The sequence below is a fragment of the Chroicocephalus ridibundus genome, chromosome 2 (assembly GCF_963924245.1).
Source record: "Chroicocephalus ridibundus chromosome 2, bChrRid1.1, whole genome shotgun sequence".
NCBI lineage: Eukaryota > Metazoa > Chordata > Aves > Charadriiformes > Laridae > Chroicocephalus > Chroicocephalus ridibundus.
The window spans coordinates 154926164-154941242 of NC_086285.1; the positions used below are offsets into that span (position 1 = coordinate 154926164).

Consider the following 15079-nt stretch of genomic DNA (forward strand, 5'->3'; position numbering starts at 1 on the left):
GGTCTTCCATTAAAAAAAAAGTTGTTCTATAACGATGTATTCTGTGATATAGATGATATATATAATATATATGATATATGATATATATCATGATACCTAATATATAAATGTATCATATCATACAAATATTATGGACAGGCTGAGAGCTGGGGTTGTTCAGCCTGGAGAAGAGAAGACTCCAGGGAGACCTTGTTTTGGCCTTCCAGCACATAAAGGGGGCTTATAAGAAAGACGGAGAAAGACTTTTTAGCAGCGCCTGTTGCAATAGGACAAGGGGTAATGGTTTTAAACTAAAAAAGGGTAGATTTAGACCAGATATGAGGAAGAAATGGGGAGGCACTGGCACAGGTTGCCCAGAGAGGTCGTAGATGCCCCATCCCTGGAAACATTCAAGGTCAGGTTGGACGGGGCTCTGAGCAGCCCCATCAGGCTTAAGATGTCCCTGCTCATTGCCGGGGTATTGGATTAGATGACCTTTAAAGGTCCCTTCCAACCTAAACTATTCTATGTTTTTATGATGTATGGGTATGTATGATTGCTTCAGGAAGGTTAAAAATGGTAGAATGAGTGGAGGACAATATGAAAGTCCTCATACCATGTTGTCTATCGAGCATCAGGAGCCAACCTGTTCCCTGCACATTTTTACTGAGCCTTGCTAGGCTAAACATAGGGATGATATAGGATGTACTAGGAAATGGTAGATGAATTATTCAGAAAATTACTAAGAAAGACGAGCAGGAGGCTTTCTGTCTTTTCATGCATAGAGATCAGGACTGGATGGTGCTCTGCAAGATCTGTGTTAGCCAAGCACAAACTACTAGACTTAACAGAGGGAAATAGCTGGGTGAGATATTTGGACCGTTGTCCAGTTAGTGACATCATTACTGTCTTCAGACAGTGGCCTGGGCTTTTCCGGGGTTTAAAAGGAAAGCTGGACTCTTGTGCAGGCACTGCCTTTGCAAAATCCTTGCCCATTGGTTCAGAAAAAGATGCAAGAAACTTCAAAATGCTTAATTTCCCTGGTGGAAAACAAAATGCAAGTTTCATGTAGCTGTGAGAGCAATTTCTTCCCAAGTTAGTGCCTGCTTCTTGATTTCTAGGCGAAGATTTTGATTTTTCTATTATCGTGACTTTTCTGACAATTGGCAAAGAAAATGCGTAATGGCCCCTTGACAAATAACATTGTTCCTGATTAACTCTGAACACGTTTACTGCAAAGCAGGAGCAGGGTGTTCCGGGTCAGTCCGTTCCATGCTACACAGGAGGAAGGAACTTCTATTTGGAGTAAGAGTCCCTACATGTTGTTAATTAGGAGCAACTCCTGTTTAGACAAGCCCCCAAGAAAAGTGTTCTGGCACGCATGCTTGCAAATACAGACTGTCTGGATTTGTTGTAAGCATGAGTAAGAGCCATGGATATCAATTTGTGAATATTAAAGGGTTGAATATGCCTGTTACAGTTCACAGACAATTGCTTAAATGCTTTAGTTCTCATATTGTTTTCTGTAGGTAGGGGAGACTGTGGCCCCAAGTGCAAAATCTGGCAGGTAATCTTGAATCATATATGGAATTACATATGGATGATGTACTGGTATACACAAGATTGTTTCCTGGTGTTAAGCTATTAATTGTAGAAAAAGGGACAACTTCTCAAAGGCTTGTTGAATCAAGGTGTTCCCCCATCACCCTTGTTTTTCGCCCTCTCTCTTCTCCCCTTTCTCCCCTCAAACTCATCGGGGTTTGTCAGTGAGCTAATTCTCCTAAGCAGCTCCCGAGAAAAACTTCTTCTAGTGAAAGAAATGTGACTGCTGTTAAGTTAGGTCTTTTCCAGTCATCATGGGGACTAGCTGACAAAAAGTGATTAACATTACTTAAAGGCAAAACATCAAGGCCTTTCGGTAAGAAGCCTGTTTCCCAATGCCAAGGGATAAAGAATTTACCACTTCACTTGAGCGTTGGTTCCAGTGTATAATTGCATTCACCACTGCATTTTTCCCTTTTTATCCCATTTGATTTGGCTCCTGGCAAATATTTCTCATCAAGGACACATTTTTAGAATTCCTGCCTAAACTTTTGATTTGCATACTGCAATATATGCTCAATAACTTTACCTGAGGCATTTATACTTGTAGTTTACACTAGGTACAATTTCAATTTATTGAGCTACTTCTTCTCCACACAGTTTGATTTTTAGCAGGTTTGTAGAGGTGAGGGAGCCATGACAGAGAGAACAGCATGCACCACCAGGGAGAAAATCTGAATTCCCTTTCTGATCTTTATTCCAAATAAATTAGCCTGGACATAATTCAGTGTGGATACAATTGCTATAGACTACAGAACAAGTTCCCACTTACATTTGGACATTGTGGGTAAATGTGGTTTTTCAGGTTTCATGAGGCTTATCTGGTCATGCTGTTTGACTTAATGATTTCATAACCTCTTTGCAAATTTGGATCCACTTCAGCAAGTGGGTGGAGATAATGAAGATAATGAGATTTCCATGAGTTTTATGAATATAGGCAAAAAGGTATATAGTGGGATCCTATAAGTGCTCCGAGTGAGGAAAAAGGTTGTAGTGGGAACCCATGTCTTTTGACGTGACAGAGAAATTGAAATATTTATAAGGCCACCAAGTGCAGGAAAGCCTTCAGTCAGAATTTAAGACATAAATACTCAGTTCTGGGGCTCTGGGCTACTGCCTGGTGTGTGGAATACCAGACCCCTTCTGGCACACCCCTACATGGTGTTTGGACAAAGAAATTCGTAGAAGGAGGTTTCCCTCTTGTATCACATGAACTCCATCCATTTAGACCTATACCAATGACTGAAAGGTGGACGGAGCCGTCTGCATATGTATTATATGCTCTTTCCCTAGTTTTGTACAGATTATTGTGCAACATAAGACTGGATGAACGGTAACAGAACCTGGAATATATTTTAGATTTAAAGCTCAGTCAGACATGCTGATAATTGCATGTTCTATAATTAAAACTGTGTAGGCTTTTCTTTCTAAGTATGGCAACAGCTGTTAGAGCACATCTGGAAAATATGCTTTAAGAAAAGGTATTTTAGCTCAGAGAATTTCACAATGCATGGGATATTTACTAGCACTTCTTTCCAGAATACTAATCTGATTTATCAGTATTTTTATTATAAAAGTCTTCATTTTTTCATGATGTTTGCAAAGCTGGGTTTGAATTCATATCACAGTTGGGCATTCCAGTGTAGTTCAAGGCTAAATGCTGCAAAACAAAATCATGGCTTTGGTACTATTTTGAGGTAGAAGCCTACGTAATCCTTGCCTAAAGCCCTAGTAATATTTTCTTCATTGATTTCAGCAAATATTTCCTCCTTCTTTGATTACAAAGAGAAATAATTGTTTCATACTGGAATCACATTGAAAGGAAAATAGGTCGTATGGCTGGGCTCCTGTTCTGTGCTTCTTGAGGCTCATGTTAACACCCTTTTGTGCTGCCTCCTTCTCTAGGAAATAGAGATGGTTGTACCCCTACAATTATTATTACAGCATTACTCAGAACTTCTTTGAAGTCAGTGAGAGTTCTTCCAAGGTAGGATCCTGGCCACTTGGAAATGAATGGCAATATTTCTGTTTGTGATAGCAGGACAGCGTTGTAGTTTCTATGCTTTCTTCAGAAATGTTGTGTAGACTGTAAAAAACAAGAATTATTAAACCCCCATTTATTATATAAAAACAGAATTATTAAAATTGTTTCTTCAAATGGAAACGAGAAAGCAGAAAACTTTAAAAAACTTTTGAAAACCTCTATCCATTCATTTATTGATGTTACTCATTTTGTTTATTTGGAAAAAAATGATGAAAAATAAAGACGCAGAACCTTAACTAACAAGGTAATACTCTAATCAGGATCCTGCATTCTGACACAAGTGTCTCAAAACTGGCCAACCAACTTGCTTTCAAACAATGGGGGAGATTTTGCAGATAGATACTATTTACCAATAATTTCCTGAGCAAGAAATCAGTATCCCTTTATTTAGAGTAGGAGGCAACTTTTTTATGCTAGATAACGTTGTGTTGGAATTTTAGATTATAAACGCTGTGCTTGTTGCACAGCTGGAGGCAAAATGCAGTTACCCAACCAAGGAAGAAACTACAGATAAAAAAAAAAGAATGAGATTAAAAAAAAAAATATCTACATCAGTGATACCACAAAATAAGAGTAACATGGAACGTATTAGTGGTAATGTGAGAAAATGAATTCCAAATTATTGACAGTTTAATTGACCTGCAGGAAGTATTTTAATGGGGTTAGTATGCTGTGCTGTTCTTCATTTTTTAATCTTTTCCACTGGGCAGAAAACAAGTTTTTCCAAGTATGGGGTTTAAAGTTGAAGGAAGTGGTTCCTGGTGGTCAGACGCCAGCCCTGGACGTGTGATCACAGTATCACAGAATTACAGAATTGTAGGGGTTGGAATGGACCTCTGGAGATCATCTAGACCAAGTCTCTTCCTCTTCCATCCAACACCTGCAAAGCCCATCCTGTGAGCAGGGCTTGGGGGCCTCTGCTCCACTCTTGTCCCAGTCTTGCTAGCTACAAAGGTTCTTCACGCATGATATTCATACAGTGATTTGACCCCCAGGCTCCGACTGCATGAAGAGAAGGTCATTAAAGATCGGCGTCACCACCTTAAGACATACCCGAACTGCTTCGTTGCCAAAGAGCTGATCGACTGGCTGATTGACCATAAAGAGGCCTCCGACAGAGAGACGGCAATTAAACTGGTGCAGAAATTACTGGATCACAGCATTATCCACCACGGTAAATGCAATATCACCTGCTAAAAAGTTCTAAGCTAAATTTTATTAACTGTTGTGAAACAAAGGGAAATCCCACTCCTGGTCGGCAACCAAGGATAGGACAGGTATGATCCTTTCCCAGCCCAAAAGGGAGCATCTCCCTTGTACTGTGCTGCTCCGCAAGGTCCCCTGTGTCCCGAGGGACACGGAAAGGCTGAAGAGGTGTGGAGTGACATTCTCCATGTCAGTACAGGTGGGGAAGGCACTGGAGACTGTGCTGCTGCTTCCCTACCTCCAGAGCAGCCCCAGCTGGATCCTGTCCCCTCTCGCCCCGCTGCCCTCACCTCCCGGCTCCCCAGAGCAGTTTTCCAGCTGAAAAACCCATCTGAAAAATCAGCCAGCAAAAAAAGGTCATTTTTCTCATGTGGATTAGTTCTCTGGCCCTGTCCCTCACACCAGCTGCACAAACATTAGTGCTGGTACAGCTGCAAGAAAGTTAGTGGTCCGACTGTGCCCTGATGAATTTTCTCCTAAACTTGTTGTCTACTGGAGATCTGTTCCTTTCGGCTTCTTGAATAACAATTTACACTGTTGAAAAGGAGACTTCCAATTCAGTGGTAGCATTTAGTTGCCTTTTGTTGCATAAAAAGTCTAGGAAGCACACAAACAAAGAAGATCCAAAGCCTTGATTTCAAGCGTATAGTATTACCCATTTCAAAAAGGCAAAATGTACCATTTGTTTCTTTCTTAAGAGAAAACAGAGCAGCTGCAAACAGACGAATGTTGACTTTATGCAGGGGTCACTGTATGTGCAGCAATACTGCTGCTATCTGCAATACATTAACAACACCTTAATTAGAGTAAGAAATGCACATATTGAATGAGTGCCACTTCTACAGCTTCTGCTTGGCTATTAAATTAAAATTCTGGGTTGTTATGGAAACTGGGATTCACGGTAGATAGTTAAAGAATAAAGTAATTATAGAGTAGTCAAATCTGACTACTTAATCCTCTATTGAGAAAATGTCAGTGAAGAGCTGCGTGGATGCCTGAGTGACTTAATTTAATTGAGCAATAGATGTTTTATTGCTGGATGCTCATTTAAAGCTTTAACAACCTTCAGATGTTTTCTACCTCAGGATCCAATTGCATGCTGTAACTTCCATACAAATTTTATATACATGTGTGTATATGTTACACATAGAGCAGGTGTTTCTTAAAAAAATTCATGTCTGGCACTCAAATTTAGTAAATTTATTTGCGAAGTGAGCTAGGGCAAATTCAGGTTCTGCAGGATGCTCAGAGCATCCTTTCAACTCCTGTGTCAAGTGAAAGGGGTACCAGTTCCTGCTCCGGTGGTGCAGAAGGTGAGCCTGTGTATGTGGCTGACAGCTCTGCTAGGAGCAGCTTGGTTGGGATATCTTTCTCATTTATTTATGTCCTTGCTGGAGCTCTGTTCTGCGTTTACAGGAGCTTATCGTCAGCTGCTCTCTTATAAACCTTATTTAGCATTTTGCATTGTGCTTCTGTTGTACCTGTCGTTTGCTACCTGGCACGGCAGAGCCATCGAGACAAATTTAAGAGGGCAGAAGGCTTTGATTTTGGCTGTCTCAAGTTTCCTACAGCATCGTTCAATTGATAAAAGTATCTTTAATAAGTTTGCCAATCTTTAAATTATTGGGTGTTGTACAGTGCTGGCCTTTTAAACAAACAGGCTAACAGACTCTTTTCATCAGAAGGTTTTCCTGGTATGTAGCAGATGGATGCTTTTTTGCTCTTTATGTTTGCAGTAATACTCACAAAACTGATAAACACCTATCCCCCTCACCTAGAAATTTGGTTACCGGTCTAAAAGTTTTCTCCAGCCTTTCATCAGTTATTAGAATTGAATAAAGTTGTATGCTCAGAAATACAGGGGGTTAGGCTCCATATGTTCTTGCTTTGAAGTTCAGCAGTGATACCTGCTAAATGGATCCTCAACTCCTTAACATCCCTATGATTTTTTTTTTATTCTTCTACCTTTCAGTCTGTGATGAGCATAAGGAATTCAAGGATGTCAAACTGTTTTACCGCTTCAGAAAAGATGACGGGACGTTTCCACTGGACAATGAGGTGAAGGTCTTCATGAGAGGACAAAGACTGTATGAAAAGTATGTTGCATTCAGTAGCCATAACATGTTGCTAATAGTACCACATGAGGCAAATGATCCTTGTTAATCTATTTTTGAATAGTCAGAGTCTTTCAAATCATGCAGGAATGGGCCTGGGTACTCCCCTGACTTTAGTTGGTAAGTCTTCTCTCTCTCCCGTTTCCCTTTCTCTTTTCTACCACGTTCAGTTGTAGCATTTTGTTTAAAATGAAATTGCTTTTTCTTATTCTCTGGGTTGTAAATACATCCTATATGAGAACCCAGTGTAAATTTAAGCCCTTGAACTTGAATTTAAGCCCTATTCTGTAAAAATAATTACTAATGGATGATTTCTCATGTAAAATTGTAATCACAAGTCCCAAACCTTTAGTACCTCGACATGTACTGAACAAGTGGCTACATGTCTATTGAGACTCCGTATCTTCACCAGGAGGTACGGTTTTAAATAATAGGTGAAATTAATCTTCAGTGTTCCAGTCTGCAAAGCTTCTACATCAGAAAGGTTATATTAAATGTAGTTTAAAAAAAAATCCCAGCCAAGAACATCTAATTAAGATTTGAAACAGATGATTATGCTGAGATACTGAATATCCCACTGGATTACTTCCGTCAAATAACTAGGCAGCTTAACCATACTTCCCAATCTATAATTAATGACATTTTTATTCAGGATGTAGAGATTGTGACACGGTACTTTCAAGCAAGAGTGAATAAAATGCATGTTGGCATATGCTAAAAACTAATGCAAAAGTTGTGATATGTTATTTACCAAAAAGCTTGAAGTATTGCTCCAGACTGAATCCCACCCACTCTCCTGCTTGGTTAGAGCAGAAACATGCAGCAGCCGGGAGAGATGCTGTGTCTTCTGTCTGGAGTAATTTTGTTTCCCTATTAGAATAAAGTACTCAGGACAATCCCAAGTTTAAAAGCTTGTTTTGAATATTGCTTTCAAGGTTAGAAGGCTCTGAAGGTCAATTTGGTGAAAGAGCAATAAAACTGAAATATAAACCAATAACTGTAAACACCTCTCCTTTTGTTGCGTCCATCATATAAAATTCCCTGAGACTCAGTGATTGTGACTGTTTAAAGTGAAAAATAATAATTGTATAAGACATAAGAAAATACACCACTGGAAAAAAATCCTTCATTGGATGCACTGGGACAGATGAATTAAATCACTCATCTCCAAAATCTCCTGCGCTTTACTAAGCGCAGCATTTGCTCCTTTAGACTCTGTAACACACAGTGCCTGCAAGCCTGGCCCATGTTATGGAAAGCTAATCAGTGTGTCTACAGCAGCAAACCTTTTTTTTCTATTTGATTTCTGTATTTCTATTTCTGTTCTTCTGTGAGCAAAATCATTTTTTGTTGGTGAGGCTGATAACAGTCCTCTGCATGAGAGGAGCCGTGATCAGAAGAACTCTCTTCTGCCAGCATCTGCTTCCATCCCCATTTCTGAGTGAAGAACTGTCTCCAAACCAGTGTCTAGTGCCCAGTTTGTCCAATGCTGTATTAGCAGAAAAATGTTCATAACAGTATAGATTGTCCCCATCTTGGAAAAGGAGTTAATTCCAAAAGCAGCACCTATGTCTAAATATAACTGCATCCTCACGAGGTGGTTGCTCCTAGGCAACGTATCTAAAGGGTTCAGAAACTTTTAAAACCAGCCCTGAATGGTTAATATAGTACAGGTTAAAAATACATGGCATTTCAAAACCAGTCTGTGACAGTCAAAGCTAGTCAAAATTCTCCATGGATCATCGGAAATATTTTATATTCATGGGAGATAAGAATGCATACCTGGGCTATCTGGGCTTCACTTTGTTTATTGCAGCAAATCCAGCACGCAGAGCACTCAGATTTTGTTAGGTCGCTTGTCCATGTGTGCTTGTTAGCAACAGCTCCACAGTTTCATTGGATGCATTTTAAACTCAAAATCTAATACTGAAAGTCAGTCTACTACAGAAAGAGTTGTGCAGTGAAACGTGTGTATGTATAATATATCTGTTGTATCAGTTTGCTTATAGGGTTAAGACAGAAAATATTAATTCAGTGCAATTCAAATACTTATTAAATGGCAACAACTGGAGAAAAGTATTCATGCACAGATGCGAAATCACTTACCAGTGTATTCAACTTGTTTATCAAAATGCCTGTAGGCCTAATTTCAAGAGAAATGCAGCTATGCCAAAGGAAATCTATCTGAATCCAACATATTTTAAAAATCTGTGTCTAATTTTGTAGATGTTGCTGATCTTCACTAGGCTTTGCTAGTTTAAGATAGACATTATAATACTATTTCCTGCTCTGCTCCACCCACTGCATTAGGGCTGGAGTACCGTTACATTCAGAAGCCAGCATAGTTTGTGCTGGCCAAAAATTGCAGATGTGTTATCCAACACCAGTCCATGCAGGTTTGTACCCTCAATGGGCAAAATGAGCAAAATACTTCAGGAGGATCAGCGGGTTGTTGCATGGGCAGAGGAATGGACGCGTTAGGCAGGTTCTCTGAACTCAGACTGCTGTTTTGGGTAAACGCCCTGTGCTCTCCCCTGGGACACGGGAACATTAGGTCTGTGCCCACGGTGAGGAGCTCTCGCCTGTCTCCCTTCTGTGTGACCACAAAGCTTCTTGTACCCTGGATTCTCCTCTCTTGCGGCATTACCTCCTTCACCTACTGTGGACGTTTTGGTGGCTGTACTTGTGCCATGAGAAGGTTTAAAATCAGTCTCTGCCTGTATTCTCCCTTCGTCTGCACTGAAAACCATAAATCAGCTCAGATTCCCTGCATATCATTGCAAATTTTGGTAATCCTTTCTGTGAAAATGCTCTGATGTTCAAGTTTATAACTAGAGGCGAAACCTACTGGTTTTCCTACAGCCTTGTCTGAAAATTGTTAAATAGTTTATTAGGTCCAAAGATTATATCAGTTTTCATACTCTACAGGACTGACCAGATAGATCAAATGAGATAAACATGTTTCCTGTTCATTAAGACCCTCCCTGCATATCTTAAATAAAACCAGCACAGACCTGTCACAGCTTTAAAAAAAATAAATCAAGTTGTGCAGGCATCTTATTTTTATGTTTGCAGTTCTCAGTAGGTTTCAGTCAGGCACACAGGATTGTTGTTTCTGGTGCAGTCGGGTTTAGGAGCTATAAGTCATCTCATGGCGTTGACTTCAACCGAGATTTTTCAACCAGATTTCACAGTGAAAGAAGTGCAGATTTCTGGTTGTAATTTCAGGAAATCATTCAGATAATTTTGAGACTGCATTCTTTGAATCGCTTTCGTTTTAACTCATCAGTGGTTAATTTATCCTCTGGTGCAGTTATTTAGATAAAACAAGGCTAAAATTTCCTTTTGAAAAGGGTTTGAATCCCAGCATTTGGCTAAATACATTCCCTTAATGTATTTAAGGGATAACACCATTTTTTCGCAAAGAATATGTTTTGGCATGAATAGCCTCATGTTTTTTTGAAACAAGGATAAAATGGAAGAGATAGAGGCAGTTTCCAGTCCTGGGTAATGAAAGGCCAGGTTTTTGGCTGATGTAAATTGGTACAGCTTTGTTGACAGCCGTGGAGTTACAGTGATTTACTTCAGTTAGCGATGTAAGTCTATGGATTGCTGTTTCTGGGTTTGTTAAACCATCAATTTGTCGTGTCTGTTTGTTCACAAGTCCAAATCCTTTGCAGTGCTATTCTGGGCACACACAGAAGTGTGTGAAATGTCAAGCCGAGTTTTTTTCCACTTGATATTTTTCCAAACGTCTTTTGTGTCTCTGTAAAAATCTAACGATTAGCATCTTTTTTTCAAGGACCTCTCTATCTGCAACTTCAATGAGCTGGTCAACTAATTATAGACTTATCAAAGAACAATTAACACAACCCTAAGGATTTTTTATTTGGTGCCCACAGAGCCTGAGTAACAAATTCTGGGTAACCGTGGGGCAGATGGTACAGGTGGGGAAAAAAGCCTGGTGAACGAGACGCATTTAAAGATGGTCCCTTGGAGCTCTGTCTGTGTTGCATGTGGTTAGTGTGGGACAAAATGTTGCCTTGCATGCAGACGCTTGTAAATCAAAATATGAAAAAAGAATAAAGTCTTTGCAAGAGTTCTGGAGTCAACATTCTGTCTCCTGTGGCACATACTCTTGCTTTTGGCCTCACCCCCGACTTCAGCTAATTTTGACTTCCGTAGCTCTTACTCGGCTCAGAGGGGCTGGCAATGACGCACCAACGTCTAAACGAGCAGTTTGTTATATCTGCCGCTGACATACAGCTGTGGCTGAGCAGCTATCGCCCGGTTTGGTGATCCGCTGCCTGGTGGTCACATCCAGTCAGTTCAGGCTTCTGATTAGCTCTTGTTAAAGTCAAGGGAATAAATCTTTGAGGTAAAATCACGTGGGCTGGGTCCTGCCAAACCTCCTCATTGTAATTTCAAATTAAACTTTTCTCTGTGTTCTCATGGCACAGATTTTTCTGATGCCTCCCAAAGGAGGTGACATTATATACCATGAACTCTGGACATGGTGGCAGTTTAAGAAAGAGGTAGCCCCCGTATGGATTTATATGAAATTCAGATTTTTTTATCAGAAGGGCTAAGATTAAGCGCTTCCAGAATATTCCTGTTGTAGTTCAGCTGTGCCCTTAATTTCAAAATAGTTGGTGAAGGGAGGGGACTTATTAGTCTTACATGTTAAAAATAACCATGCCATTCTTGAGCTATTATTCTGAAAGTCTTACCACTAGTCTTATTATTAGCCTATAACAAATAAAATAATTATGAAGAAAAATTAAATTAATAAATAAGGATGCTAGGGTGCTTGGTCTCCCAACAACAACAAAAAAGTGGGATTCTGTATTGAAAGGGAGCAATTGTCATTTCTTCTTTCAAACTGTCAACCTTACTTTTGCATTAACAAAATACTGAGACTTGTTATTTTCTTTTTTTTATACTGCATCATTTGTGTGCCTTACCTGAATGCAGAAGAATTTTATTAGTGTATTTAAGCCAGGTACATGCCAGGCACTAGGAGATTCAGAGGCACCTCAGGATGTTCCTCTGAACTTTGGTGTTACACGGAGCCAACTGAGGCACAGAGACTCTGAGACTCAGATGTCACAATGTCTTCAGGTGTGTAATTCACTGATTGCAGCTGCGTCACTGGATGTTGGACGCTAAATATTTATCAGCCACCCAAACCACAGAACTACCTCTTTTCCTTCCTCTTGAATTTTTCTGCAGCTGTTTTAAAGCTTATGGGGAGAATTTTCAAAACCATCTAAATGACTTCGGGGCACAGTCCTGCTAACTGTAAAAATTAATTAGGAATTTTTGAACACATTAGTCACGATCTGGTGCTTTTGGGCTAATTTTGTTTCCAAGTTGATAACACATTAACTTTTAGAGAAGCTATAGAACTAAATAGAGGAAATGTGAAACTGAAAAACCTTGTTTTCTTTTAGGGAAAAAAAGAGAAAGCATTAACTTCATGCAGGGATATAAAGCCTAAACTTTTAGACTAAGCAGTTATAATTCACATCCTAAGTTTAGATTGATAGCTTGAGGGACTGGTCTTGTTTAACGTCTTCGTCAGCGACATGGACAGTGGCATAGAGTGCACCCTCAGCAAGTTTGCCGACGACACCAAGCTGTGTGGGGTGGCTGACACGCTGGAGGGAAGAGATACCATCCAGAGGGACCTTGACAGGCTGGAGAGGTGGGCCCATGCCAACCTCATGAAGTTCAACAAGACCAAGTGCAAGGTCCTCCATCTGGGTCGGGGCAATCCCAAGCACCGATATAGGCTGGGCAGCGACTGGTGCTGGTGGACGAGAGGCTCAACATGAGCCATCAGTGTGCACTAGCAGCCCAGAAAGCCAATTGTACCCTGGGCTGCATCAAGAGAAGCGTGGCCAGCAGGTCGAGGGAGGTGACTCTCCCCCTCTACTCCACTCTCATGAGACCCCACCTGGAGTACTGCGTCCAGTTCTGGAGCCCCTGCTACAAGAGTGATATGGACATGCTGGAAGGTGTCCAGAGAAGGGCCACAAGGATGATCAGAGGGCTGGAGCACCTCTCCTATGAGGACAGACTGAGGGAGTTGAGGTTGTTCAGTCTGGAGAAAAGAAGGCTCCGAGGAGACCTTATAGTGTCCTACCAGTATCTTAAGGGGGCCTACAAGAAAGCTGGTGAGGGACTTTTTAGGAAGTCGGGTAATGGTAGGACTAGAGGGAATGGATTAAAACTAGAGATGGATCGATTTGGACTGGATGTTAGGAAGAAGTTCTTCACCGTGGGGGTGGTGAGACACTCGAAGAGGTTGCCCAGAGAGGTGGTGGAAGCCCCATCCTTGGTAGTGTTCAAGGCCAGTCTGGATGGAGCTCTGAGCATCCTGGTCTAGTGGGAGGTGTCCCTGGCCATGGCAGGGGGGTTGGAACTAGATGATCTCTAAGGTCACTTCCAACCCTAACAATTCTATGATTCTATGATTCTATGATTTAGTAAGCCAGTGAAAGGTTCACATCTGTTTGCTTAATATCAGTGAGATTTGCCAGAATAAATCTGGAGTTGCTTATTTGAAGAACCATTTTCCCTACCAGACTTTCTCCCCCATACCAGGCTGATGAGTTCTGAAAATACTCTTCTGCAAGCCAGGGAAGAGGAAGGAGTCAAGTATGAACGGACCTTCGTGGCATCGGAGTTTATTGACTGGCTGATCCAGGAAGGAGAAGCCACCACACGGACTGAAGCAGAGCAGCTTGGCCGCAGACTTTTGGAGCACGGGATTATACAGCACGGTGAGAAATTTACTGCCAGGTGGCAAAAGCTACACCTTTTGTAGCACTTCCTTCGGGTCAAATCATGCGGAGGGGCTCTTGTCATAATATGTCCAAGTTCTAAATGATTTCAGGTAGGAGCCTAGGTAACTGTATTTAATAAAAGGGTCGCTTTTTTCAAGAGCTTGTTGTCTTAGTTCTGAAAATTCTGCCTCAAATGCAGAATTTGGGATTGTATAATAGCAACGTCAGGATATGGATGAAACTCAAAGCTCCAACACTTGTGGTAACTAGTATAACTTGCTATCAGCACTACATATAATTGAGGTAAATAGCTTTATAAGGATCAAGTAGGGATTAGAGCCATAAAGAAGCCGAATTTTCTATGATGTAGAATGAAAATGACAGGTTCTTTATATCTTCCTGTTTGAGGACAGGCGCAGAGCACAACCTGATGCCAGAAAAGCAGCTTTACTCTTGGTCATGTTGCAGGCTCATTCTAGTATGTTCGGGCAAGAAAGGGAGTATCACTTTCAGCTGAAGTGTTATTATATTTGTCCTGGTGGCGTAACTTCTTTGAGGCAGAAATCGAAAATTTCTTTATGGTCCAGCACAATGTGGCTGGCAGATGTACTTTCACCAAGGAGGTCCAAGGGTGGAGGAGACAGAAGAAACAGAGGTTTCTCTCCATACTGCCCCAAGGGTGAAGAAATGAACACCCTGGCACTAAAACCCATTTTACATGTTGTCATCATCTTCTTTCAGTGCAAGTTGCCCTTCTTTGACCGTGCGTTTTCCATCATAAACCTGTTGCAGGGCCTCTGGGAGTGATGAAGGGGTGCCAGGAGATGACAGAACAAGCTGGCAGTAGCTGTTAGCTATGTTGCTTAACGCACAACGGGAAAGTAATCAGATCCTGGTGATCCGAATGTTGTCAAATCAAGGCTAATTCTGACAGACAACAAACAATTCACGGTATTAACAGGTTGTTAATGTACAAGGTGCTAGATTGACTGGGTTGCTTCTTGCTTTGTGAGAAAATCTAGTTTTAAGGAGTAGAGAAAAATGGGGGCATAAGGGACCTGCAGAGTTCCTTCGTGGTTGTAATCATGCTCACATTATCTTTAGCTTCCAATTACTAGGAGCTACTTCTGAATGTTTACAGTAATCAGCTTCTAGTTCTATAATTACGCCGTGGTTCCTATGATTTATAGGGTGCCAACTGCTTGGAGCTTGACGGACAGGGAAGGTATGCCACCCCTCCTCTTTATAGCAGCAATGATTTCATTCCTATTTTTACCCACGCATTTTTTGTGTATGATACACAACGTAAACCTTCCTTAAAAAAAAAGAGGGAAGAAAAAAAG

The 15079-nt window shown here is 40.9% G+C and overlaps 1 protein-coding gene across 1 annotated transcript in view; it reads left to right on the top strand.

Annotated features, from left to right (window-relative positions):
• The window catches only part of DEPTOR (DEP domain containing MTOR interacting protein), a 77444-nt gene that overhangs the window by 23433 nt on the left and 38932 nt on the right, over positions 1-15079 (top strand). Inside the window, exons 3-5 of the mRNA XM_063327462.1 lie at positions 4621-4799; positions 6804-6927; positions 13555-13733. Coding sequence (XP_063183532.1) covers positions 4621-4799; positions 6804-6927; positions 13555-13733 — 482 coding nt within the window. The remainder of the gene's footprint in view (positions 1-4620; positions 4800-6803; positions 6928-13554; positions 13734-15079) is intronic.